Source organism: Chlorocebus sabaeus, chromosome 9, assembly GCF_047675955.1.
Source record: "Chlorocebus sabaeus isolate Y175 chromosome 9, mChlSab1.0.hap1, whole genome shotgun sequence".
NCBI classification, from domain to species: Eukaryota; Metazoa; Chordata; class Mammalia; order Primates; family Cercopithecidae; genus Chlorocebus; species Chlorocebus sabaeus.
Genome location: NC_132912.1, coordinates 100,628,118 through 100,655,542, shown reverse-complemented (window position 1 = coordinate 100,655,542; position 27,425 = coordinate 100,628,118). Strand labels below are relative to the sequence as shown.

At 50.8% G+C, this 27,425-nt stretch overlaps 1 protein-coding gene and 1 pseudogene across 3 annotated transcripts in view; one reads left to right on the top strand and one right to left on the bottom strand.

Moving 5' to 3' along the window:
- CRTAC1 (cartilage acidic protein 1) overlaps nt 1–27,073 on the top strand; it is a 165,684-nt gene extending 138,611 nt beyond the window's left edge. The window contains exons 12-16 of one of the 3 annotated variants that reach the window (XM_073019241.1): nt 7,392–7,537; nt 8,913–8,955; nt 11,326–11,469; nt 11,917–11,934; nt 26,359–27,073. In XM_073019241.1, the coding sequence (XP_072875342.1) occupies nt 7,392–7,537; nt 8,913–8,955; nt 11,326–11,469; nt 11,917–11,934; nt 26,359–26,525 (518 nt within the window). In that variant the 3' untranslated portion in view covers nt 26,526–27,073. Of the gene's footprint in view, nt 1–7,391; nt 7,538–8,912; nt 8,956–11,325; nt 11,470–11,916; nt 12,810–26,358 lie in introns of those variants that run through there. The other 2 variants (XM_007963771.3, XM_007963774.3) reach the window with 2 other exon arrangements.
- On the bottom strand, nt 19,228–26,373 carry LOC119627958 (uncharacterized; annotated as a pseudogene).
- Nucleotides 27,074–27,425: the final 352 nt, after the last annotated feature.

The following is a 27,425-nucleotide window of genomic DNA, read 5'->3' as shown; positions in this document are numbered from 1 at the left end:
CCCCTCTGAATCTCTTATGAGTGGAGCTCAGCACTGCTCTTCCTGACTGATGGGGGAGCTGGCAACGGAGCAGGAGCGAGGGCGCCAGTGGAGAAGGCCAGATGGAGGGAAGGACTGGGAAGAGAGAGAACAGGGGGAGACAGAAAGACAGAGATAGGCCTGTGGAAGACCAAGAGAGGCAGAGACATGGGGAAAGAGGCAGATAAGAAATGCCCCCTGCCCTCCAGGCTGACAGTAGGCGGAAGGCAGATGGACACAGGACTCTCATGAGAGGCAGATCTGGACACACCGCCACACTGGCCCTGTGGCCATGAGAGGACGCAGGCTAGAGAAGTCAGTTTTGTTCTGGGCAGCTTCCTAGAGGAAGTGGGACTGGAATTAGGTCTAGAAGGAAAGTAGGAGCTTAGAAGCGGTAGGCGAGGGCCTACGGAGAGCATTCCAGAGGTTGGACTGGCTTGGCCAGAGGCCCAGAAGTGGGAAGATCCAGTCCAAAGAATGGGAATGTTTTGGAAAACTTTTTTTTCTCATTGTAAGAACAATGCATATTGATTATAGGAAAATAAGAAAATTATTTTCAAAAGAAGAAAAATTACTCATCATTTCACCACTGTTTGGAATATTAAGGAAAAAGTAAATGTTTCTTCCTTCACCTTCCCTCAATATCATTTGATTCATTTAGTGACTACATATTTACTGAGCACCTACTGTGTGCCAAACACAAAACTGAAGATCCTTGCCACAAGCCATCCTATGTTCCAGTAGAAGGAACTTATATAGATAATACACATAGTAAATAGGTAAATAAATAAAACATTAGAAGATATAATGGGCTATGAAAAAAGAAAATGCAGCCAAGTGCAGTGGCTCTCACCTGTAATCCCAGCACTTTGGGAGGCCAAGGCGGGCAGATCACCTGAGGTCTGGAGTTCAAGACTAGCCTGACCAACATGGAGAAACCCTGTCTCTACTAGAAATACAAAATTAGCTGGGCATTGTGGTGCATGCCTGTAATCCCAGCTACTCGGGAGGCTGAGGCAGGAGAATCGCTTGAACCCAGGAGGCAGAGGTTACGGTGAGCCAAGATTGTGCCATTGCACTCCAGCCTAGGCAACAAGAGCGAAACTCCATCTCAAAAAAAAAAAAGAAAAGAAAATGCAGAACAGAGGAATGGATTAGGTGTGCAGAGGGGAAGGGGCAAGGAGCAGTTTTCCAGCACAGTGGTCCGGGTTGGACAGGTCATGCTTGTGATATGCTTTTATTACGTGTCATATACACAGGAACACACAGACACATATTTCTTGGCAATTTTTAAAATCAAAAGAATGATACTTTCCACTTGTTTCTGTTAGTTGCTTTTTTCCCCTCTAACCATATGTCCAAGGCCGGGTGCAGCGGCTCATACCTGTAATCCTAGTGCTTTGGGAAGCCAAGGAGGGAGGATTGCTTGAGGCTAGGAGTTCAAGACCAGCCAGCCTAGGCAACATGGTGAGACCCCCTCTCTGCAAAAATTAGCCCAGTGTGCTGGCGCAAGCCTGTAGTCCCAGCTACTCACGAGGATGAGGCAGGAAGATCGCTCAAGGCCAGGAGTTTGAGGCTGCAGTGAGCTATGATCACAACACTGTACTCCAGCTTGGGTAACAGAGTGAGAGCCTGTTATATACACGTGTGAGTGTGTGTGTGCATGTGTGTGTGTACACATCCTGGACAGCATGCCAAGTCTGTGCATATCTCTTGTTTCCTTTCAGGGCTGTGGAGTATTTCACTGTGAGGCAGCACTCCCACTCACCACCTATTTACCTAGTCCCCTCTAGATGGACAGTTAGATTGTTTCCAGTTCTGAGCAGTTGGGGTGAGAAGTAGGGATGTCTACAACGTGAATCTGAGAAAGGCCTGCCTTGAGGTCCCCTATGACTGAGGAGTAGAGGAGAGGGGCCAGCAGGAAGCTCCCCTGCCGGCACTCACAAGACTTCAACTCGCCTGCCCCCTTCCTGCCTCCATGAGTCGTGCACTGCCTCCTCCTGATTTTGCAGCAAGGTGCGGTGCGCATGTGTGGGTACACGGACGTGCATGTGAGTGTGCACACATGTGCCTCTCCCAGACAGCCTCAGCCTTGCCCCATGCACATCGTGTCTGCTCCCACTGGAGCACACCCCGAGGACGCAGGCCCTCACCTGTACTCCCCACCTCCGTCCACAGGCAATGAGTGTCCGCATGGGGGGTTCCCAGAGGGCCCACTGTGTTGTGCAGAGCTCTCATAGCGACATCTTGCTGTGGGGTCCCTTCTCAGTGGACCCTGCCTTGCTCAGTGGAGCCCCCCACCAAGTTCCGCAGTCCCTCTCCACCCTGGCCTTTCCCTACTGCTCCTCACCTCCTGCTGAAAATAAGTGTTTCTGCTTATAGCCCTTGTCGAGGGCTCCCCCACCACCAACCTGGTTGCTCGGAACCCACCCCCGAGCCCCACATGCCCACCCTCCACTTCCCAACTGGTAGCGGGCCGAGGCAGCTCACTCCCAAACCCAGAAAATAAAAACAACACCAATCATCTATTTGCCTCCGCCAGCTCCACTGGGAGTCACCGGCTCAGGCAGCCACCCCCACCATTCTCCCTCCCTTCTTCCCCCTCCCCCACAACCGGCATTGCCGATGCCCCAGCCCCACCCACACATGCCACCGTCCTTTCAGCTAATTGCTTGCAGGTGACTCAGAGCTGCCTCTCCGCGCCGGCTGATGCTCATTTAGGGAAGGGAAATTCAGTGGCCCTCATAAAAATTGCTTTATTAAAGTGCAAAAATATTCTACCAACTGTATTCCCACCATCTGTTTTGTTTGTAATTCTTCTGAAAAGTGCAATTCTCTCTGCCTCCTTGGCCTCTGTCCTTTAAAAGCTGCCAGAGGTGACTCACTGCTGCTCCTGACCTCTTGTCTCTGCTGGTTAATGGGGGGCGCTCCTCTGCCCAGCCCTCCCCTACACACAGGCCCGGCAGGACTGGCCGGCTTCGAGGCTGCTGGTGTGCGGTGTCTGAGAGCCAGTCCCCCTCGGCCGTGCAGCCCCGGGAAGACTTAAGATGTTATGCAGATTGCCTGGGCAGAGGGATGAGTTGCACCTAAGGACAGGAGACTGGCTTCCAGTCCTAGCTCAGACACCTGCAAGTCACTTCACCTTGTCAAGCCTCAATGTCGACATCTGGAGAATGGGGATAAAATAACCACCTCGTAAGTGTGAAGGCTCTGAAGCCCCTCCCCGGCCTCCTCTGATACACATTCCCACCTGATGCACATTCTGACACTCTTTCCCGCTCTGAACTTCTTCCTGATCTTCAGCTACAACTTACTGTTTCATGCCGCTGTACCTTTGCCCACACTGTATCCTTTCCCTGGAATGCTCCTTCCTTGCCTTCTCCGCCTCACAAACTCTTACTCCTCCTGCAATGCCCAAATGAAATGACCCACCTCTCTCACCGCATGGTAGCAGTGCTGTTGTGGCACTTTCCCAGCTTATAATATAATCACTTGTATTCGTTGCTCCCATGGGAATCATGAGAACGGGGCCTGGGTCTGTCTCATTCTCTGTTGAATCCCAAATCCCTGCACAAAACTTGGTATATGGTGGCTGCTGGGCGTGGGATAGGGTGGGCGGTGTAACAGGGGCACAGTAGATGCCGGCTCTGGGATCTGTCGGACCTCTGCTGAGCAACTGGGCGATTCACTGCACCTCTGCATGGCTCCGCCTTCTCGTCTCTGAGACAGAAATGATAACACCGGCACCTTCCTCGTGGAGATGTGAAGTTTTAATGCGTTAGCATCATAAAGCAGTTGGTACAGCTTGGGGCATGTTGTCAGCGTTCACTGTTGTTACCAACACCGGAAAGCCCTTTGGAAACTGTAGGGAGACCGCATGTCCAAGAGCTGATGGTGCCAGGGACGCTGAGGTGAATGATTAACGGCGGGGCAGGACTCCTGCTCCAAGGGTAGAAAGGCTCTGCTTCCCAGGAGTGGTAAGGCTGTCGGCCAGCACCCCCATCTTATAGATGAAGAAACTGAGGCCCAGAGAGGATGCCCAAGTTAACAAAAAACAGCGGCCGAGGAGGGAGTCCTGCTGGTTGTGCTTTCTGAGGCCTGCTTATCTCATAGCCCCAGGCCCCCTGCACCACGTCTGGGTCTGGAGGAAGCTGCTGAAGCAGAACTCAAAACTAACTCCCGTTGGGCGTAGTGGCTCACACCTATAATCCCAGCACTTTGGGAGGCCGAGGCGGGTGGATCACCTGAGGTCGGGAGTTCAAGACCAGACTGACCAACATGGAGAAACCCTGTCTCTATTAAAAATACAAAATTAGCCAGGCGTGGTGGCGCATGCCTGTAATCCCAGCTACTTGGGAAGGCTGAGGCAGGAGAATTGCTTGAACCTAGGAGGTGGAGGTTGTGGTGAACTGAGATCCTGCCACTGCACTCCAGCCTGGGCAACAAGAGCAAAACTCCATCTCAAAATAAAAACAGAAAACAAACAAACAAAAAAAACTAAGTGCCGCAAGTACCACAGGCAAATCTGTGACTGTCTGTGAATATTCCGCGACTCTTTTGAGTCCTTTGTGGCCCTTCAGTCAGGCTGGAAAACATATTCATGTAGCTGTTCTGCAGTCTTAGGTAAGAAACATTTGCTGTTCTTTGTCTCCTTCTTTTAATGGTAAATATTTACCTTTTATATGTGCCACTGCATACCCTGAAAATGCCAAATCTCTCGCGCCTCAAGATTCTACTTCAAATTAGAAAACAAAAAACAAAAAAAATCTGGCCGGGTGTGATGGGTCATGCCTGTAATCCCAACACTATAAGAAGCTGAGGTGGGTGGATCACTTGAGGTCAGGAGTTTGAGACCAGCCTGGCCAACATGGCGAAACCCCGTCTGTACCAAAAATACAAAAATTAGCTGGGCGCAGTGGTACATGCCTGTAATCCCAGCTACTCAGGAGTCTGAGGCAGGGGAATCGCTTAAACCTGGGAGGGGAAGGTGGCAGTGAGCTGAGATCCCACCACCGCACTCCAGCCTGGGTGACAGAGTGAGACACCATCTCAAAAAAAAAAAAAAGAAAGAAAGAAAAGAAAATCTGTAGTCGGCACCCCCCAGTCCCATTTTCACCCCTCTTCTGCAGAAGGGATTCTTATAGATTGAGGGACTGATGAGAAATAATTTCTTGCTTGATAAAGCAAAACCCAGAACAGTAGGGCTGGACCCAGAAGGAGAGGATTTCCCTGTGGAAAGAGAAACTGAGCTGTGTGGGAGAGGAACTCAGGGTGTGAGGACGAGCCTCTGTCTCCGAGCGTCTCTGTTGCTGCTGCCTGCTGTGCCCATGAGGGCAGGGGCTGCTTCTCCGTGGACTCTTCAGAGTGTAGCTCTGGCCCTGGCCCTCACAGACTCACAGCACGGCAGCAGCAAGGCTGGGACATTACAGTGAGACTCCCCTGGAGGCCAGGGTGGGAGAGCAAAAGGAGACCAAACATGGGAAGGATCTAGAAGCTGGGGGTTGTGGCTCGCAAGACATAACTCCCTCTGGAACCCCCTCATCATGGGCCCTCCCCCCGGCACCTGGCTACCTTCCTCCATGCCCCACAGTGATCTCTACCGGAAGTCTACGCAGAGATTCTCCTCCAAGTCTGCATGTGGCCTCCAAACACCCTTTTCTAAAATATGGGAACCCCCTTTATACATCAAGATATTTTGCCAACTACTGTCCACCCTATAGTATCTATCGTTGTAAAATTCATTGGTGTATAGCAATGACCAAAAGTGAATATACATTCAACAGCAATTTTAAGTTTAATTTGTTTTCTAACACTATCTACATATGTTAGGAAAAATAATAGTGCATATATGTGGGTGATATATTATTTAGCCCAGGAATGGTGTTTGGAGGAGTGTGTTGATTTCGAGGCCCCCTGCAGGACCCCGTGTCCCCACATCTGCTCAGCCCTGATGGGTGATAGAGTGGGCTGTGCACTCCCCCTGTCTGTGCTGGGCACAGCTCTTCTTCCCAGGGGCTGACCTGAGAGCAGCCTCTCCCGGAAGGTGAGGCCCAGCCCCACCTCCTCCCCACCCCCATCCATCACCATTAGCCTGACCTTGCCACAGTGGCAGGCCTGCTTCCTTATGCGGGGGGCTGGGGCTGGCTTTGACAGTGCCTAAACATCTGACAAATCTTTCCAGCCTGCTTTCCACCAATGATGTAGCACGTTGCTTTAGGGGTGTGTGCAAATGGATTCACTGTGAATATCTCTGAGCTTCCCATCATCTTCTGTAAGCATCTTAGATTTGTAGAACAGTCTTTCTCCCCTGTCCTCCACCTGCCAGCTGTTTATCACTCCATCTTTTCTAAGTTGTTGTTTGTTTTTGTTTTTGTTGTTTATTGTTTTTTTCAGAAGCAGGGTCTCACTATGTTGCCCAGGCTGGCCTTGAAGTCCTGGGCTCAGGCGATCCTTCTGCTCATCCTCCTGAGTAGCTGGGATTCCAGGCATGAGCCACTATGCCCAGCTCTTTTTCCAAGTTTTTATGTGGAGCTCAGTGCAAATGCCCCCTCCCTAAGAGGCTGTCTCTGACTGCCTGACTAGACAAGGCCCTGGCAGCCCCCAGCTCCTCCTTACCTACTTGCCCTACTTTTGTCAATATCTGACTTGATTTATTTGTTCATCTGTTTGCTTGTCTCCCCAATTGGAGCAGGAACTCCATGAGAACAGGGGCATCCCCAGTGACAAGAGAGAGCCTGGCCCTTAGCAGAGCTCAATAAATAGAAATACAAGAAGCATTCCTGGGATGACAAAGCCAGTTAGCTGCAAAGCTGGGATTTGTCCTCAGGTCTCCCACCCAATTCCCGCCATGCTCTTTCCAACATACCAGGTAAGGGGTAGAGCCAAGATTTGAACCCCAGACTCCAAAGACAACCTGCTTATCACAGGCCTTACTGTGTCCTCCAGTACAGCCTCCTGATGCTTTGCCTCTCTGCTAGAACGTGAGTTCGAGAGCTGCACTATCCAACATGACAGCCACCAGCCATGTGTGGCTATTAAATTTAAATTAATTAGAGTTAAATAAAATTGAAAATTCACCTCCTCAGTCAAACAAGTCCCACTTCAAGTGCTCAACAGCCACCTGTGACCAGTGGCTACTGTACTGGACGGCACAGATGCAGAACATGTCTGTCCTTGCAGACAGACAGGTCTATTGGACAGCATTGTTCCAGAGAGGAGGGACCTCAAATCTGTCTCGGTCACCATTTCCGTAGCACTTAGAACAGTGCTCAATTCCTGCTTTTATTCAATGGATGAATTCGTTGATGCTGATGCTTTCTCTGAGAGCCTCCTGCTCTCCTCTGCTGCTGATGCTCTCTCCTTCCATCCCTCAGGGAAGGATGAAGCCAGCAGTGTGGAGGTGACGTGGCCAGATGGCAAGATGGTGAGCCGGAACGTGGCCAGCGGAGAGATGAACTCGGTGCTGGAGATCCCCTACCCCCGGGATGAGGACACACTTCAGAACCCAGCCCCACTGGAGGTGGGCAAAGGCATCTGGGCCTCATAGCCAGAAAAGCGGGCACCACCCACAACCCAATGGGCTGAAGCTGGGTTCCCAGGAATCTGCAAACTCAGCCTCTAGAGTGATGGAAATCTTCTTGGCAAAGCGAAGGCCTCATACTGATCCCTCCATTTGTAGTTTGCACAACACTATCACACCCACATCTTTTCTGCTCCTCAAAGAATCCCTGCTGTATTGGCAGGGCAAGCATTTTTGCACCAGTTTTACAGAGGAAGAAAACCGAAGTTAAGAGAGGAAACCCACCAAGGCCCACCTAGGCTACACAGTCAGTTGTGAGTAGAGTTAAAAAATGACCCCAGGTCTCCTGCTGCCCTCCTGGTTCTTTCCGAGTCTCTGACGAGACCTCCTGTTGCCCTAGGATGGTGCTGAGAGCCTGCAGCAGGACTTCTGGGGTCTCTGAGGAGCAGCTCTGGACCCATGTCAGCAGTGTCATTCCAACTCTGATGGGGTTCACTTGGTGGCGAGTAACAGTAACCCACCTAAACTCACACAAATAAAGGGGACTTATAAGGAGGATCACTCACAAAACTCAGGGAAGCTCAGGATGAGTGGAAACTGGCAACTTTATGGCCTCAGCCATAGGAGCTCAAGGACCTTTGTCAGTGCACTGGCTTTGGGAGGAGAGGGGCCCCTCTTCCCCAACAATCCCCATCCATCCACCTCATTCATCAGTATGGTCGATTGACATTTTGTGTCATGTGTGTTACATTTTGAGTCCCCTGCCCCACCCTAGGCTGCTATCTCTGAGACCCCCATATGGGCATGGTAGAGCCTCCACAGCCTGGCAGGACCAGCTCCGAACTCTCAAGTCTTTGAGTCCATTTGTTCAAATTCTTGCTGCAAAGCCTTGAGTCTTCCCTCCTGCTAGGATGTCCGCCCATCAGCCCTGGCCAGAGAGACAGGACACAAGCACGGCTGCAGGCACCCACCCATGTGAGGGGGAGGTTCTTGGAGAAGTGCATGTGGGCAGTGATCAGACACTTCAAAAAGCATCTCCCAGCCCTCATTACTCTTTGCCCTGACAGACCCAACTTCAGCCTCAAGGCTATGCTACAGGAGGGACAGGTTCTATTAGGCATCCCATCTCGGGCACATAGATCCCCTGCACAGGGAAATGAGCAAGAGTCTGAACTGTATCCATTCATGGCCTCCCTGCCAGGCTTCTGTTCTTAGTGCAGAGGAAGGGTCTTACGAGGGAGGGGGCTCCCCACAGGCCCAGAGCATGCCTCACACTGTGGTTAGGGCGACAGCTGCTCTGTGGCCGTGACTAGGAGGGAACCTGGGATGGGACCTTCTCAACTCACTCATGTCTCTGCTTCTGCCCACCTTGCAGTGCGGCCAAGGATTCTCCCAGCAGGAAAATGGCCATTGCATGGGTGAGTTGCCTTCAGTCACCAGGGCATGGGGCGGAGGCCAGAATCTCCCTGGGGAATGCCCGCCTGACTCATGGCAAGGTCCAGGGTGCAAGCAAGGTGTAGAAAGGAGGACAGGGGAGGGTGTTGTTTGTCCTGGGACTCCAGATGCCAAGACAACCACCACATGACTCACCAGGGTGGGAGTGATATTAATGACCCACAGGCTGAATCACTACAGTTCTGGGAACTGGCAGTGTTTCCCTGCCATGAGTACCGAGAAAGTGCACATGGGAAGGAAACACACCACCACCCTGGCACAGGGGGAATAGCCACATGCCATGGCCAGCAAGTCCATGTGGAGCAGCAAGCAAGGGGACTGGCAGGCAAGGGTGGGCATTGCCAAAGTATTGGGGCAAAATAGCGTATGGAGTGTGGTCACATTGTGGAAGGGAGACTGCAGCCTGGTGTAGTACTCGGGCAGGCAGGTAGCTGCAGCACTACCAGGATGGCAGCTCCTTCAGGGTCCAAGAACCTTCTGAAAGTCCCCAAAGGCCTGGAATGGGAAGGGGCAGCCTAGAAGTTCAGTGTCCAGGAGACCTTCACCCCCAACACTTTCCATCCCAGTAACCAGCAATGAGGGATCAGGCCAAGGATCCCTCCTTCCTTGAACCCTCATCCAGCATTCTTCCCAAGTCTACTCTGCAGCCACTCATTAGCCCTTTGCTACTGAGATACAGGAGTAAACAAGACAGATACCACTCTTAGGAGCTAAAAGCCAATGGAGAGCCACACAAGTAAACAGCTGACAACCACACAGTGTGATCAGGGCCCAGATGGGGGAGGGCAGGGGCTTGGAGACTACAAAGCAGGGGCCCTAAACCAGCATAGGGAGGGTCCTAGAAGGTGCCCTAGAGAAAGTGAGGTCCAAGCCTGGGCCCTGAGGCATGAGGAGGAGTTTGGCAGTCACAGAGAGGGGAGACAGGGTTCTGGTGGGGGCACTGTCTGGACAAAGGAGCACAGATTGGGAGGCGGAGGAGCAGTGGTGCCAAGGGAGGCTGGAGGAGGAAATGACTCCCCTACGCTCTCCACATCCCCACCTGGCCCCACTCCAAACACACAGTGCAGGTGCATAGAAATTCCAGGGTCTTCTCTGCCTGCTGGAAGGACCCTTTGAGATCAGCCTCCTCTTCCTTTTCATCACCCAACAGGCAGTTATGTGCCTCATACACAGCAGTGTCATGCTGGGAGCTGGGGATGTAGGCCAAGTGCCACCCCCACCCCCAGCCTCCACAAGAGGGGCATCCGTTCTAGCAGAGGGAGATAGACCACACAGCTGGACAAGATGATTCGGAACCCTCTGAGCAAGGTGCTCCCTGGAGACTATTCCAGACAGAGTGGTCAGGGAGGGCCTCAGGAGAAAGACTCTGAACTGAGACCTGAAGGATGAGAAGGATCCAGGCCCAGAAAGAGCTGAGGGAAAGGCAGGAGTGAAAAGCGGGAGGCAAGACAAAGGCTTCGTGTGTCGAAGGAGAAGGAGGGAGGCCAGTATGGCCTGGAGATGATGGAGAGTCCATGAGGCCCCTGTAGGGAGTCTGAATTTTGCTCTTAGGGGCCTTAGAAGCTAAACTGGAGGGTGATATGATGTGATTCCTGTTTTTAAAGGCTCACTTCAGCTGCTGAATTGCAGAGTGAATTGAAGGGAAGAGGGGAAGACAGGTATTCTGTGAGGAGGCAGCGGCAGAAATCCAGGCAAGAGGTCACGATGGCAGGAAATTGGGTGGTGGCAGAGGAATGAGAAAGAGGTGACAGAGAGAGGTGGACTGGTGGACTGTGGGGAAGAGTGGACAGGGTCTGCTGTGAAATCGCACAGGGGGCAAGAAATACGGAGGAATCGGGGTCACTCTGATTTTTCCTTGAGCAACTGATAGATGATGGGGGCATTGATTGAGCTAGAGAAGACAGAACAGAGGGCAAGAGAGGTTTAAGGGCAGGGTAGAATCTGGAGTTCTATTTTGGACATATTAAGCACGAGGTGCATCTTAGACATCCAAGCAGAGCTGTCAAGTAGGTCATGGGTTATTGTATTCGTGAGTCTGGAGCTACAGGGAGAGGCTGTGACTGGAGATAGAACTTTTGGAATCATCCATGCATGAAGAGATCACCTAGAACGATTGTGGTAGATAGAAGAGAGGACCCAGGACCAAGCCTGAGTGCCCCCCAGCATGTAGAGACCAAGTACAGGAGGAGCCAGGCAAGGGAATTGAAGCAGGGAAACTGGAGCTCTGCGAGGAAGACACTTTCCCAAAGCCAGGCAGTGTATGGGGAGACAGAGCCTGGGCTGGGACTTGCTGCCCCACACCTTCATGGTGAGTAGTTCCCCTCGCCTTGCAGACACCAATGAATGCATCCAGTTCCCATTCGTGTGCCCTCGAGACAAGCCCGTATGTGTCAACACCTATGGAAGCTACAGGTGCCGGACCAACAAGAGGTGCAGTCGGGGCTATGAGCCCAACGAGGATGGCACAGCCTGTGTGGGTGAGTGGGGCCCCAGCCATAGTCCAGTAGCAAAGGGAAGTTGTCTTCCATTGGGGAGCTCTGGGTAGGCCCCAGATCAAGGTCCCCAACCCCTTCCTTCTCCTGGCTGGATAGAGTCTCCTTTGACCCACACTGGGTCTCCAGGGAAGACCATGACAGAGGCTTGGAGAAGCCCCATCACTTCTACCATCACCTGAAGGGCCAGGGGATGCTGTGTCCTGGCCTGAGGCTCTCATTCTTCTTACCTTTCCTAAAACAACTGTTCCTACCTTGAAGTCAGCCTATATTTTTATAGCTGGGATATAAACTAACTCCTACTACTCATCTTTGGCTGAATTTCTAAACTGGTAATTTCTTCTTCCCAAACTCCTTCCTCCACCCCCACCCCGTCCCCACCCCCTTTCTCTTTTTCCCATTTTCTATCTCCCTGTCCCATCCTTTTTGCAGCTCAAGTGGCCTTTTTAGGTGGGTATTCTTCCGCCGCCTTTAGAATCTCTGAGCCTCTCTCTCGGGCCTCATATCTTTCTCTAGGCCTTGGACTTTGCCTTCAGTTATATGCACTTTAAATCCCATCAATAAAGGAAAAAACAAAACAAAACTAACAGCCTTTGTGGAAAACTAAATCTCTCTCCTGCTGCCTGTCTCTCTCTCTCCACACCCAGTAGATTCTGCTGCGTGCTCCCTCTGAATGGACAACAGGGGTGGCCATCTTTGAAAAGGGAAGGTTGGGATACTGACGCAACCTTAGTTGTTTGTGAAGACTTTCTTTGCATGTTTTCTGAGAAAACAGAAAGGAAAGTCTCCCCATTACCCCATCCAGCCTCCCTCACTCCTTCAGAAGAATCAAGATAGTCTTGTATCCTCCAGTGTGGTGTGAGCTCCTTATTTTGCCCTTAACAAAGATGGCTCCCAGGTGGTTGCTTGCTGGTTGATCTGATAATGTACCATGTGCCTGCTGATTTGGCCTGTGCTGTTTCTGCTTTTTGCCCCTGACTTCCTGTGCTAGAGAAAGCCTTATTGGTGTTGGTGGTGGTGATGGGAAGGAAAAGGGTGGTCCTTTGGGACTCTTGATAAAAATGTTATCATTTGAACTTGCTAAGCCTTCCAGCCTCTTTTATGAAGATATTATGCCAATAAACTCTCCACTAGATATTAGTGCCAAGCTGGTGATAAAAAAGGTCTGGGGCAAGTAGAACTGATTGGAATGCTGAATTAGGAGCAGCCCTTCCACCATGGGATGCTTTGAAAGCAGATCATAACACAAAGCAGGTATCACCCTCAGGCGCCAGCAGTGGCTGGTTGTGTACAACACTGTTCACATTTGGGGGACCAGGGTTTGGGCCAAGTGAAGGATGTGTGATGAGTAAGGGGCAGAAATGGAGTATGTACTCTAGGCCTTTTACCTGCAGGAAGTCACTTCTCCATGCTGGGCCTCAGTTTCCCTAATGTAGATGACAAAAGAGTTGGGCTGGTATATCCCTAAGGGCCTTTCCTTTCTAAGACTCCTTAATGTCTGGCTGGACATAGGCATGGCTCATCTCAGTTTACTCTGATTTCTAGAAAGAACCTTGCTGCTTGGTCTCTGCATTCTGCTTGGAAAATAGAACACTCCTGTAGCCAGAACACCCTTTGGGAATGATGTAACACCATAGAATATGCTCACGACCAGCCTCGGTAGTGAAGGCTTGTTATAAAACATAGATCTATTCTTCATGGGGAAAAAAAGTCATCCCAGGATATAATAAAATTACACTTAAGAATGCAGGAACCCTTTAAAAAACGTATTTAACAAATAAACAAAAAAAAACCCTGCCATTTTCTGATATCATAGTAATACTCCTAATAAATCACAAAATATGAATTCCTTGTAGCTAGTGCTGTTTTTACACTCAGAACAGGAGCGTAAATGAAAAGTTTTTAAATGAAAACAGCTACAATTTCCCTGAAAAGCAGACACCAACTTAAAAATCATTCCACTTCTAGAAAGCCCATTCCTGTGTATTGACATAGAATTAAAGATCTGAAAGGGCTCCAGAGATGAGGCTCAGAGAGCTGAAGTATTCAAGGTCACTGTGCCCAAGGTCATGGAGCCCAATGCTCCCCAGGCCAGGGCTGGAGCCCTTTCCCACCACACCATCTTGTCAGAGGGGTAACAGGCAGCTCTGTCGCTGTTCAGACTATTCCCTAGTCCTTCTGGAAGCTGCTGCCTTTTAAAAAATGAACAAAGTGTATCTAAGATAGCGAGATAAGTAAAACCCAAAACCCACAGAGGAATGGTTCCAAATGCAGTGGTAAATGACAAGATAACAGTGCCCATTGACTGTCCGTACACAACAGCACAAGAAATAAGGGACAAGACAACTACAGAGACAGCCTGCCAAGGACATTGGGGGTTCAGGGTGACAGCAGACTTCAGATGATGCCTTATAAGTGATAACCATGAATGCCTTTACATTGAGTTTTATATAACAGGGTATGTCTGTGTCATGTGACCGTGTTGGGTGAGTGGGGTCCAGCGAGTTGCAAAGAGGAGTTCTAAATTCCCACAGCTCATAAGAGCACCACTACAGCACTCAGACTCCAGGATAAGGCTTCCATTTGATTCATTCATGAGTTCAACAAATACGGATTGAGCACCTACAATGTGCCAAATATTTGGCTAGGCTCTAGCCATACAATGGTAAGTGAAGGCAACAGTGGTAAATGAAAGTAACATTTGTTGATCCCCTACTATGTGCAGGTACTGAGCTAGGCTCTAGGCACACAATGGTAAGTGAAAGTAATATTTGTTGAGCCCCTACTATGTGCCCAGTACTGAGCTAGGCTCTAGGCGCAAGTGAAAGTAATATTCGTTGAGCACCTATTATGTAAGTGAAAGTAATATTCGTTGAGCACCTATTATGTGCCAGGTACTGAGCTAGGCTCTAGGTATGTAATGGTAAGTGAAGGTAACGTGGTTGCCACCCCTACACTGCCTTCCCTCCAGCCATATAGAGGAGCCAAGGGCATGGGATAGAAGTGGGACACCAAAGGGCTTTCTAAAAAGTCGAACTGAATTCTCAAGTTGCTATACCAGAAAGCAAGCTCTCTGCATTCATTCCTTTACATATTCATTCAGCAAGCATTTATTGAGAATATCCTGTATGACAAGCACTAGGTTCCTCCCATGAGGAATGTGACAGGGACCCTCTAATGAGGTGGACAAATCCCCTGCCCCCAAGATGCTTGTGTTGCAAGAGATACAAGGCTGAAAGATACAGAGGACAGGTGGATAGTGAACCCACTCAACGTTACCTACTCCCCACCGCCAAAAAAAAAAGAAAAAACAGAGCCTCCTCATTGAGCTAGCAGTACAGGCTTTTTGAGCAGGTGCTTCAAATTCAATGCATCTACTGGTCTGTACTATACCAGGCACAGATTTGTGGGTGCAAAGCCACCCCCAAGCTACCCAGGCTCAGCATTCCCATTCCCCTCTTTCTTCTAATCCCTTTCTCTGAGACCCGTGGGACCCCAAACCGTTCCGTCCCCTCCTGTGCAGATAAGTCTGTCTTTTCCTTGTCCCTTAGCCCCACCCGGGCTCCTGACATCTTTGTTGGCTTATGCTACACTTTAATTTGTAACAAAAATAGCAAATGCCTTTAGGGGCAGTCAAGTAATGAAATGGACCTGGAAGGGATTATGCAAATGGAGGAGCTGGTGCCCCACCTGCCTGCACCAGGCAGCCGCAATTCACTCCAGCAGGAAGGTGGGCCAGTGCTGCCACAACTCCCCATTTTTCAAGAGAAACCAAATAATAAGAATAATACCATTTTTATTCTGCTCAAGAACTCCCTCTTCACAGGCACGTACGCCTTAAAATGGCAATAATAGCTTACATTTAGTGGGCTCGACGTGTCTGGGTTGAATCGAAAGTCTTTACAATAATCAACTCGTCTAACCCTCACAATAATCTCAAGAGGAAGGTGCTGTAATTATCCCAGGTTTACAGATAAGCTAAATGGTTTGTGCAGAGTCACACAGCCCGGACAGACGAAGGCAGGATTGGATCCCAGGAGTCTGGCTGTCTGCTGGCACTCTCAACTACCACTCCCGTCTTCATTTGGGATGGTGATTGGTTTAAGCAAAAGCCACAGTCACTCATGCTGCCCAGGATCAAGAGCAGGATTGGGAAGGGGGAAATGGAGCCCCTGGAGGCCCAGTGATCTGAAACAGTCCTCCCCACGGTCACGTTCAAGTCTACAAGAAGAGGTGGCAGTGCTTGCTCATGTCGAGAGTACCCTCGCCAGACGGGCTCGGCCAGCCTTCGCTGAGGCAGAATGGTAAACCATCCACCAGGCCTCTTCAAGCATCTACATGGTTGCCAACCCTACTCTGGGAAGGTGCCATTCTGAGGGCCAGGAGTTTGATTATGTGTCACTCTGGCTGCTATGGCCCCCTCCCAGGGTCTGGGCATCACACCCAGACCAGTGCCACTGGACCTCAGCCCAAGCAGGAACTCCGCTCCAGACTGCAAGAGCCCCATGGAGACAGGAAGATGAGCGCTTCATTTTTGCAGGGAGCCAGCAAAGTTCTTCCAACAGATTCCAGGCTGATACCTCCACCCAGACTTCCAGCCCAGAAGGCAAACCGAGCCCCTCCCTGCCTCCCTGTCCCCAGGGCCAGCCTTCTCTGAGGCCAGAATCCCAGCTGCAGGGGCCAGGAACCTGCCAGGGGTTGCTGTTGTGTCTCCGTAGTAACAGGCGCATCCTGGAAGGAAGGAAAAGAACATGGGCTGGTTAACACCACAGATGATGCCAACCCCTCCCACGGTGACTTGTCCTCTAAGGAACTACTGTTGACAGTGAAGTGGTCAAAAAATAGGCCACCAGAGGGAAAATGAGACGCAAGAGAGAAGAAAAACATCCTCCAGGAAAGCAGCTAACATTTATGCAATGCCTGCCATATGCCAAGAACTTTACATCCGTGTCTCCATGAATCCTCACACCCACCCCAGAATATAAATGTTATTAGTCTATTTTATTACCCAAGAAACTGAGGCTCAGAAACAGTCAATTATGCAAAGTCATATAGCTAGCTAAAGTGGCAAGAGCTGTAATTCAAACTCATGACTAGCTCCAAAGCCTGGATTCTTAAGCCTTATGCTGTGCAATCTCTAGGTAACTGACTCTGAGGAAGTTATTTAACCAGTTGTTCATGTGATGTACAGCGACTGAACACTTACTGTGTGCTGGGGGTTGTTCTAGTGGCCTGGGATATGTATCTGTGAACAACACTGACAAAGCTCTCTACCCTAGCAAGACGTGGCAGGCACTAAACAATACCCAGAATAAGGAAAGTCTGTAGCGTGTTGGAGCATGATACGTGCTATGGAAGGCTGGAGAAGAGTAACATCATCTGGAGAAGAGTAACATCATCTGGAGAAGAGAACATCATCTGGAGAAGAGAACATCATCTGGAGAAGAGTAACATCATCTGGAGAAGAGAACATCATCTGGAGAAGAGAACATCATCTGGAGAAGAGAACATCATCTGGAGAAGAGTAACATCATCTGGAGAAGAGAACATCATCTGGAGAAGAGAACATCATCTGGAGAAGAGAACATCATCTGGAGAAGAGTAACATCATCATGGAGAAGAGTAACATCATCTGGAGAAGAGTAACATCATCTGGAGAAGAGAACATCATCTGGAGAAGAGTAACATCAAGGCCATCTGGGAGGGCCAGGATGGAGGCGGAATGCCATTTTTAATAGCAGGGTGAGGGCGGCGCTCCCTGAGAAAGAGGCATTGAGCAAAGACTTAAAGTAGGTAAAGTGTCATTGAACCTCAGTTTTCCCATCTGCAAGATGGGGATAATACCTCATAAAGTTATTATATTAGATTTGACATGGTGCCTGGCACATAGAAATCCCCCAACAAATTAGAGATATAATTATTATTAAGTAGCCATGTTCAGGATGGAACCCTGGGCCCATTCAGTGCCAAAGCTCCTGTGCTTCCCGGTGCACCCTGCTGCCACCCGGGATATCTGCGATGGGAGAGATGGGGAGGATGGGACCACCTCCAGGGAACTGACAGATTCACCAGAAAAAGATGGCAAATGACCATAAGGGACAGAGCCAGCCTTCCAGGGGCCTGGGCTGTGCTATGTTCAGCTGAATTCTGATGCGGTGCCATTCCCAGAGAGAATAGTCATAAAACAAGGTGAATTGACCTGGGCAGGCATGGCATGAACCGGGCCACACACAGCGGAGGTCACCGGGAGCTAGTGAGCTGGCCTGGGAATTTGGCCCTCAACAATCACAGAATCCTAGAGCTTTAAATCCAGGAACAGCTGAGAAGTCATCTAGTCCCATCCTCTCCTTTTCAGACGTGGAAACCAAGGCCCAAAAAGAAGCTGTGACTTTCCCAAGGCATCTGCGACCCTGTTTGGTCCCTTTCCCTGCCTGGGCTACCGGCTGCTCCTCAAAAGAGCTCAGCACCAGGCTGCTCCCAGCACCCTTCTCCAGAAAGCTCCAAGTGTTCCAGAAGCCCAAGTATATGAACAAGTTCAAGAATAAGAGAGGCAGGGCTTGTCCTTCCTGCTCTGCTGACATGGAAACTGAGTCAGGATACGTGCCCACCAAGTAACAGAAGAACCACACTTAGACCTTAGAACTCAGCTGGGATTAAATACAGACCTGAATGGAGGTCCCGAATGCAGAGACGAGCCTGCTTAGCTGTGAGGAGGAAGGCAGGGTCAGGAGAAGGGTGCAGCAGATGGAGAATCTGTATCACCCGTTCCCAGAATGTCCCGCCCAGAACTTCATGCCCTCTGCCTGTCTGCCAGCAGGAAAGCAGTCTGGGGCCAGAATAATTTCGCTAAAGGTAGCTGGTAGCTGGTTCTCATTCTTCATGGCCAGCCCCAGAGCAGCCAGGAAGGATCTCATCCCCTAGAGTCATTAAAGCACCCTCCCCACAAATCTAAGGATTAACTTCCCTCCCTCCACCCCAGACCTGGCTGTAGAGCCCCTGGAATAGGAGAAAAGCACATCCTCGTTCCCCAACTGCTTGTGGGGACCATGGCAGAAGGACAAGTTTAGGCCAAAGGAAGGAAAGTGAGCCAGACATACACCCTCTCTACAGTTCAGGTCCCCAGACTCAAGGTTGAGAGCCCTCGAAGGCTGACACAGAGGAAAGAGAGGGAGAAGGAAGCCTGGGGCTGCCATCGGGGCACCCGGTCATTGGAAAGTCTCAGCGCCTCTTCCCACTGCAGAAGGTGTCTCGCATGTGCCAAAATGCCATGTTTTTTCTTAAAGCGGTGCACAAATCCTATGGCCCTCCCCTCTCCCTTTCACCTGTCCTTAAAATTTTCCCTTCACACTGAAACTCTGGGATCAAATGGGCTTGAAGGCCAGACCCTCCACCCAGGCATTCGGAAGTGGCCTTAAGAAGTTTTTCCATCTCTGAGCCTCAGTTTTTTCATCCACAAAATGGAGGCAGTGATAAAATCCTCACAGAGTTGTTGTGAGGCTTCATCGAGCCTATAAGGTACTTGCTGCAGTGCCTGACTGATGAGATGCAGATATTGTCATAAAATCTGTACCAGGACCTTTAACCTCCTGGCTTCACTTCCAGCAATGCCTGACTTTACAACAATCCATAAGCCATTAGCTGGGGCAATATTAGACCTATAAGGATTCTTCCCAACAAGACACATCCATCACTTAGAGTTACAAATGTGGAGTTCATGTGGGGACTGGGATAACACAGCATCTTCCCTTTGAAGAGCTCCAGCCTTATATTAGGTCTGCACTGGGGACCCCAGGGGCGATCGGTACCCATCCATTCACCTGCCTCTCCAGGGTCTGCGAGCATCCATCTCAAGCCAGGCAGGCCTCTCGCTCATCTCTCATCTATCCGTCATCTCTCTACACCCATCTTCTCTGTATCCATCCACTTAGCCAGCCAGCCAGCCATCCAGCCAGCGATTCACTCACAGTAATTCACTCTCTAGGGCCTGAGGCCCAGATCTCTCAGGTAAAGCATTCAGCACCAGAAGGATTTCCCCACCACGAAATGGTGTTTGGGGAGTGTCAGGCAGGGCTGACTGGGGTGGGACACACGCTTCCTCCCCTCCTCTCCCAGGATAGGTAGAGGTCATGAGCAGAGTCACAATGTCACAGCCAGGGCAACATCACTGAGAGTTGCTGCCCAGCTCAGGGGGTGGCCTGGGGTCACTCATCCACCCTTTAACTGAGTTATAAGGTGACCACTTGCAGGAGAATTGTATCCTTCAGTGACCACTGCCTGTCTGCATGGTTCTGAGCTGCTTCTCAGTGGCACATTGCCCCACGGGTCTGCAGATGACACATCTGTATATGCTCGCCTCTTCCTGCCAGCCTGAGATGGGCAGAATCTTCCATTCACCTGGCCAGGGCCAGGCCCTGTGACAAGCACTTAGGACAGGGAGAGGTGAGAGTGCGGGTGGGGGAGTGAGTAAGACAGGCTCCCTGCCCTTGAGGAGTGTACTGATTAATTGCAGGCAGCAGGGAAAAGGACCCTCGCCATCTCTGAGGTTTTGTAAGCTGTGTGTAAGCTTGTGTGTAACATTTCCCCCGTCTTGGGGACTCACTCAGCACTGTTCTCAGGTGGTAGCTGGTTCCCAATCACTTTTCCATTACAGAAATCAATAACTTGAATTACTCTAAAATAACTAGCACCTTCATGCCCCTGCAAAGCTAATTTTTCTGGGGATGCATTTGCCCACGAGTTTCTCTCTGGTCTGGAATCTGTCTTCTATCTTTATGAGTCAATCCAGGTAGAACAGAGGCTCTCATCTCCCACATCTCACTCTTGTGGCAGAGTGAGAGTGGGATTTGGAGTCAGAGACTTAGGTTCAAGTCTTTGCTCTGACACTTACTAGCCCTTGTCAAGCTACCTAACCACCTAGAACGTCAGTTTCCTCATCTGTAAAATGAGATTTCAACACCCCAGTGTTCGAGAATTAAATGGAATAATACTGTACATGAATGTTCCTGGCATTTATTAGGGAGTTAGTGAACCCTTGGATAAGTATCTGTTTATTCTATGCCAGAATCTGAAGCCTGCTATAAATCTATATCATGAGGCCATCGTATAATGAGATCCTAGTATCACTTCTGCAATAACAATAATATCTTACATTGGAGAAACAGATGATTATTTATAAATATATGTATTCTCATAATGACAAAGCTGAGACTCAGGAAAGTTAAGTGAATTGCTGGAGGTGGGAAGAGGGGCAGCTGGCACAGCCCTCTGACTCCCTTCACACCTTCCCACTTCCTCCATTGTCCCTGATTCAAGACCCAACACAGCTCCAGGATCTTGCACGCAAAGTTTTGCTGTCCAGCAGATGCTGAAATGACAGGCCCTTTGAATATCCTCTTGGAGGAAGAACTGTGAGCTTGGTGCAGGCTGCCCTCGGCACTGCCAGGAGAATAAATCCTCCTAGAAGTCTCCCGAGAAGGGTCATGCAGAAACCCCCAAAGGCTGGGCTCTGAAAGGAAAGAAAGAAATCGACATTACCAAGCACCTCTTTCATGCCAAGCACATTCACGTCCAGTTTCTCACTAACTCCTCAAAACCAATTGTTCTTAACCTTTTTAGGGGGCTGCATACCCTTTTGAAAATCTACTGAAAGCTGTAGATTCTCTCCTCAGATAACGGCACATAATATGCACATGAATGCAGTCGGGTCGAGGTTAAGAACTCCTGGTGTGAACCTGGGCTGTTTTCAGATTTTCTTAGGCATCAGGGACCTTCCCTTTTGGAGGCCCCACCCTCAACAGAGCAGTGGGGTCTTACATTCTCTCTCACACACACACACACACACACACATAACATAGAGTTGCAGTTGTCTGTTTGGCATATGTGTTACATTTCCAGATATTTAACAAAATATTAATTTCAAGTCTGTCCTTTCTTTTCCTATTTTGTAGCCAATAGGCTTTTTTGGGTGAATTTTATTGGAATATATCACTGGTACAGACAAATAACGCAGCTCCTAAGTGTACAGCTCAGTGAATTCTCATGAAGTGAGCACCCCTGTGTAACTGGCACTCTGGTCAAGAAACAGAACATCCTGAGCTCCCAGATGCCCCCCAGGTCCCCATCCATTTGCTACCCCCCACCCAGGGTAATCTTGATCCTGACTCCCAATCAAAGGCTAGTTTGGCCTGTCTTTGAGTTTCCTATAAGGGCAGTCACACGGTACATACTCATTTTTGTGTCTGACTGCTTCTGTGGAACCATAAACTTCTTATCCAGGTCTCAGGCATTTTCAGAGGTGTATTAAAGGCTTATAGGCTATAGGTACTGTCAAAACCAGGGATTGTCAGCCTTACCTTCACATTAGAATCACCAGGGAAACTCTCTAGAATCCTGACACCCAAGCTGTCCCCCAAAAAATTAAATCAGAATCTCTGAGGATAGGATCAGGCATTGGTCATTTTTCATGCTCCCGGGTGACACCCATGGCCACCAAGGCTGAACACCTCGAGTCTAAACAACTCTGGAGGTATTAGTCTCCCTGTTTTACAACTGGGGAAACTGAGGCTCCAAGAGTCTTCATGTGTTAATGTCATGAAGCCAGAGCTCAAATTCAGATCTGATGTGGAGTGGTGTTTGTCTTGCCTTATCCCTGGGTGAATAGTAAAGCCCAAACCCGGTAGTGATGCCTCCTGCCTGGTCCCCCCTCATTGTGAGTCCTTCTAGAGGTGTGGAGAGGGATGTGGAGTTTCCCAGGCTACTGGTGCCATGAAGACAGCCCAGGGGCTGGCCCTAGGGAGAAAGTTGCTGGACTCCACCTTTGCCCTGCACCTCTGGAAGCCACAGAAAAGTCTCTGCGAGTGGCAGTGGCTGCCAGCTGGGCAGCCGTGGGGGACGTGTCACAACAGCCATAGTTCTTTCTGCCTCCACCTTTGGTTCCCCGAGTGCAGTGCACAATTCTGCCACTCAGTGGCACCTCGAGCTTCTGTAAACCCTGTGGTTTCACACACAGCCCGCCTGTGGCCAAAGGAAGGAAGCCAGACAGCAGGGTGCTGGCGCAGGGAGAGGAGCGTGTGCAGCAGGAGCTTCCTGGGGCATGCCTGGGTGGCTGGGGCCTCACTTGGGACCTGGGGGACAGTTTGGCTGAGGCTGGAGCTGCTCCTGGGTCTTGACAGGGCCTGTCCCTGGCTGGCAAGGTGGGTGCAGGGACACAGCTACAGCCAGACCGCAGAGAGGCCACTGCCTGTAACTAAGCCGGCAGAGAGAGACCACACCTCCCCAGGCCCACAGTGAGTCAGGTCCCCCACTACCCTTCACCAGGCTGCCTCTGGGTCCTGCATGCCTGCGAGCACAGCCCATGCACACGCCCGTGATGCCCTGGAAGTAGAGGTGCCAGCCCTGCCTCAAAGCCCAGGCATAGCTCCAAGTCATTCCCTGGGAATCTGCCTGATCCTAATCCCAGGATGGCTGAGGCCCTCAAGCTGCTAAAGGGTCTCTGAGGCTGGATCTGTCTTCTGCCCTGCAGTTTGGAGTCAGATTGCCTAGATTCGAAGCCAAGATCTGCAACTTCCCAGTTACTTAACTTCCATGAGCCTCAGTTTCCCCATATGTAAAATGGGAAATAAGAATCCATGCCATGGAGGGTTGCTGTGAGGATCGAATGACTAATTATATGGAGAATCTTAGCCTAGTGCTGGGCACACAGGAAGTGCTAAATAAACGTCAGCTGCTATTGTTTATTACGATGATTACCATTTGAAAATGGAAGGGTCGAATGCCTGTCAGTCAGATAAGCACCTGGATTTGGTTTTACCCATTTAGTAAATCTTCACCCCTTCCCAGGACCTCCTCTCTCAAAGAGCTGAGCTTGGGTTCAAATCTGGCCTCAGGGTAGAGCAAACTTCCTAGCCCAAAACAGAATGAACCCGCCCTCATGTTAGAGAACACCCTCACTTGTGGCAACCCACACACGGCCCAGGTACCAGCAGAGGGAGTGAGTCTAGGCTGCGCACAGCTCAGGCAAGCACCAAGCTGCCCTAAGGGGAGTAAGAACAAACATGAGAACCACCCAGAGGGGACTGCCCAGCCCCCACCCAAGAGGCTGGAGCCATTGTCCCCACAGTCTGATGAGCTCCTCTCCGGGAACAGACCTGAGTGTGTGACCCCAGTCCCCTGCAGCCTCGGGCAGCTTCCCATCTGGGTGCCATCCCTGTGGTATCAGAGTGGGCACTGAGTCAGGAGACCTGGGTTCCAAGCTTGGACCCTGTCATCAGCAACCAGATGTGTGGCCTGGGGCAAGTCACCCACCCTCTCTGGACCTCTGTGACAGGATTCAAGTGATCTTTAAATCCCCTCCCAGCTCTAACGTATGGTTTTAGTAAAGTATCTGGCACATAGTAGGTGCTCAATAAATTATAAAATTCAAGACACAACTCTGCTAGGTTCCAACATCCAGCTACTTTCTCCACACCTGATCTCAGCCAAAAGGCCGAGAAGTGATCAGATGAGAAGTGATTCTCATCTTCAGTACTGAGTGACCCGTGTGACCCAGCTCCCAGCAGGACCCAACCCAGGGGTAGAGCTCAAGAAATGAGCATTTATTGATATCATTGATTACTTTTGGCCTGGCTTTCAGTCCAACCTGTTCCCCCACCCAAGGCTACAGGTGCCCCCAAGATTCCAGATTAGAGGCGCTGAAGTGTCTGCCTCCCCAGTAGACTATAAGCTCCAAAAAGACAGGGCTCATCCTGCTCCCCATGTCAGGTCCGGTTCAGGCAGCCGAGCATCCCCTTATGTGGTCCTGGGGCATAGAACAGACCCTCTATTGTCATGGGGCAGAGAAAGCATCACAGAGCCTCATGTTGGGCAAGTTCTTTTATTGGAAAAAGAAAAAATAAAAGGACATGGCACTGCCTGTGCCCAGCCCTCCCATGGGAGATGCACAGGTCGGACACAATGCCCAGCCCCACAGGGGCCCAGGGTGGGCATAGGCTGTGGCCAGGGGCTGCAGTGGAGCCCACTGAACTGCAGCTCTCCAGGGGGATCCTTGGACCAGGACTCACGTGGGCCCAGGACTTCCTGAGGCTGCAAGGACTAGGCGGACTCTCTCTGCTCTCTGGGTAGGCCCTTGTTTCCCACATGCTGCTCCCAGATCTGGTATAAAAGCAGGCCTCTCTTTGGTTCCAGAGAGCTACCTGCAGTGGCTGGTCTTGCACATCCACTTCTAGCACCTCCCGCCAACTGAGGTAGGCAGCCCCCTTCATTTCATCTTTGGGACACCAGCCCCAGGGGCTGCTCCCATCCCACCTGCTCCTCTGGGTCTCGGAAGCCAGGCATCACTGGCTGGACATCTCCTTTCCTTGCAAGGAGGGAGTTTGCCTTTCCCCTGCAGGCTGCTGGCACCTTTGAAGGTCCACGGAAACCTCACCTACCAAGCCTTAAAGAGCCCCAGCCCCCGGGCAGGCTGAACACACAGTGTCTGTAGCCCCATTGTCTTGTCATGGGGAGCTGAGAGGGGGCACCAAAGGCCACCAAGGTTTGGCTCTTCTCTCCTAGAACCCCAGCGTCTCTTCCACTAGAATGTATGCAGTAGAGTACATTCCCTGGTAGCCCTAGGGGAGGGGCAAGGGGCTTTTGGACATTTATTTACAGGGGGCCAGGCTGGACCCACGCAGGGAAGAAGTCACGGACCCTCAGGTAGTGAAGACAGCAGGATGCAGAGAAGCAGTCATTGGCCTAGCAGCCAAGGGGAACACACAAACACACTCACATACACATGCACTCACCTGCATACACACACACACTCATACACATGAACAATCATACATACATACTTGTGCACACGTGCTCATGCACATGCATGCACTCACACTCATATAAAGGCACACTTGTGCACACATGTGTGCCCATGTACTCATACACACACAGGTGTGCTTACAAAGGCACCCACATTCATACATTTGTGCACTGGTGCACACACATGCGCTCACACACAGGCATGCTAACACACGCAGACTCACACATTTATGCACACTGCACTTACACACATGTGCACTCACACATATATTCACATGTGCATACATACAGGTTCTAATCTCAGGAAACTGGCTCCAGTTCAGGAGATTCGGGCCCCGTATGGCTATGTCTCTCCGCAAAGTTTCTCCAGACTCCCATATTACCTCCCAGAGCCCCAGGCTGTGTGGCCCTCAACCAGCACCTGGCAGCCTGCAAAGTCTCAAAGTTGGATGCTTCTGGCAAGGCCGAGCTGGCCTCCAGCTCTGGCTGCAGGACAGGAAAGCCCTAGGTCTAGAAGAGGTCAGGAGTGGGCTGAACAGCTCCCAACCACGGCACTCATCTCCCCACACCTTGAATTTGGTGGAGGCAGGATCATAGACAGGCCGGGGCCCTGCAGGGGCATGAGAAGGAGCAGATACTGGGAGACAGCCACAGGACACAGGGCCCAAGAGAGAGAGTCCTGGTGGACATGGGTTTGGGGATGAGGGGTCATGCAGTGTGGGAGTCCTCTATGTGGCAGACCTGGGCCCCTCTCGTGGGGTTGGGAGAGGGGCTGTGGAAGAGAGGGGCCGCCTAGGTTGTGTTCTCCCCACCCCAGCCTTCCTAGGAAGATCTGTCTCTGTGTGGCCCAGACCAGCCCCATCAGGAAGGGAAAGCCCCCAGGTCAGGAAATGGACTGATCCAGCTGGGGGTGAGGGATAGGGGTCATAGGTTGATGGCCCACAGGAAATATGAGGCCCATCACCCTCCCTCCCACCCCAGGCAGCAGGGTGGGCCCAGAGAATGACTCAGAAGCGGGTGCTCTGGTAGCGCAGCCGCCGCAGGTCTGCGAGGCCCTCACTCCGGCCATACACCTCCCTACAGGGACTCTCGGCCAGTCACCGGGCCCCCGCCCCACCACCCCCACCGCTGCTGCTGCCACTGCCACTGCTGCTGCCACTGCTGGAGCTGCCACTGCTGCACCGGTCCTCGTAGATGGAGATCTCAATCTGGGGTCGGCGGTTAAGGAGAACTGCGAGCCCAGCTGCTGAGCAGGGGTTGGACATGAACCAGTGGATGGAGTCCGGCAAAGGAGTGGGAAAGTGGGCTTGTGCTACTACCTAGACAGTAGGGATGTAGAGGCCTGGGAGCTAGACCCTCCCCAAGCCCATCCATGCACATTACTTAGCTAACAGTTAGGGAGACTTGTAAGGCCAGGCCCTGTGCTGGGCACACAGCCGTGATCACAGCAGACAGGGTGGCTGCCCTGATGGAGCTTACATTCCAGTGGGTCTAATGACCATATCTTAGGACACAGATGTGCCCAGGAAGCTGGTGTTACTGCACAGGAAGTATGAGGACTTTAGTGTCCTGAGTTTAAATCCTGACTCAGGCACTCACAAAGCTATGTGACCTTACACCAGTCACTTAACTTGTTAGTCATCCATTATCGCATCTGCAAAATGGGGATTAAGAATAGAATCTAGGGGTTAGTGTGGAGATTAGATGAAATGTATGTAAGGCACTTAGCACAAAATCTGGCACATAGCAAAGGCTCAATAAAAACAAGTGCCTCTCACTGGGCTTTGTCAACACGTGATTCTGGGTGTTTGTGGTTTTTTGACTCTGTTTCTCCTCAGTTTTCCAGTAAACTTTATTTTTTAGCAATTCTACTCATGTTGTTGCTGCCTGGGGGGAGGGATGTGTGCACACCCAGATCACACTATTCCAAGTGGAGGTGGAGTCAGCAGAACCACGCCCCACCCCCTGTCCAGCCTCTCACCAGGACTGAGACCTTGGGGGAGTCACCTCATCCTAGACCTCACGTCTCTCATCTGCGAAAGGAAGGCAATGGGACCTGCCACGGGAAATTCCATGAGGACTGCATGAGACCGAGGACCTGTAAATGAATGTGGTGATTTGCATATTCCGGGAGGGGTCTTTGCAGTTAA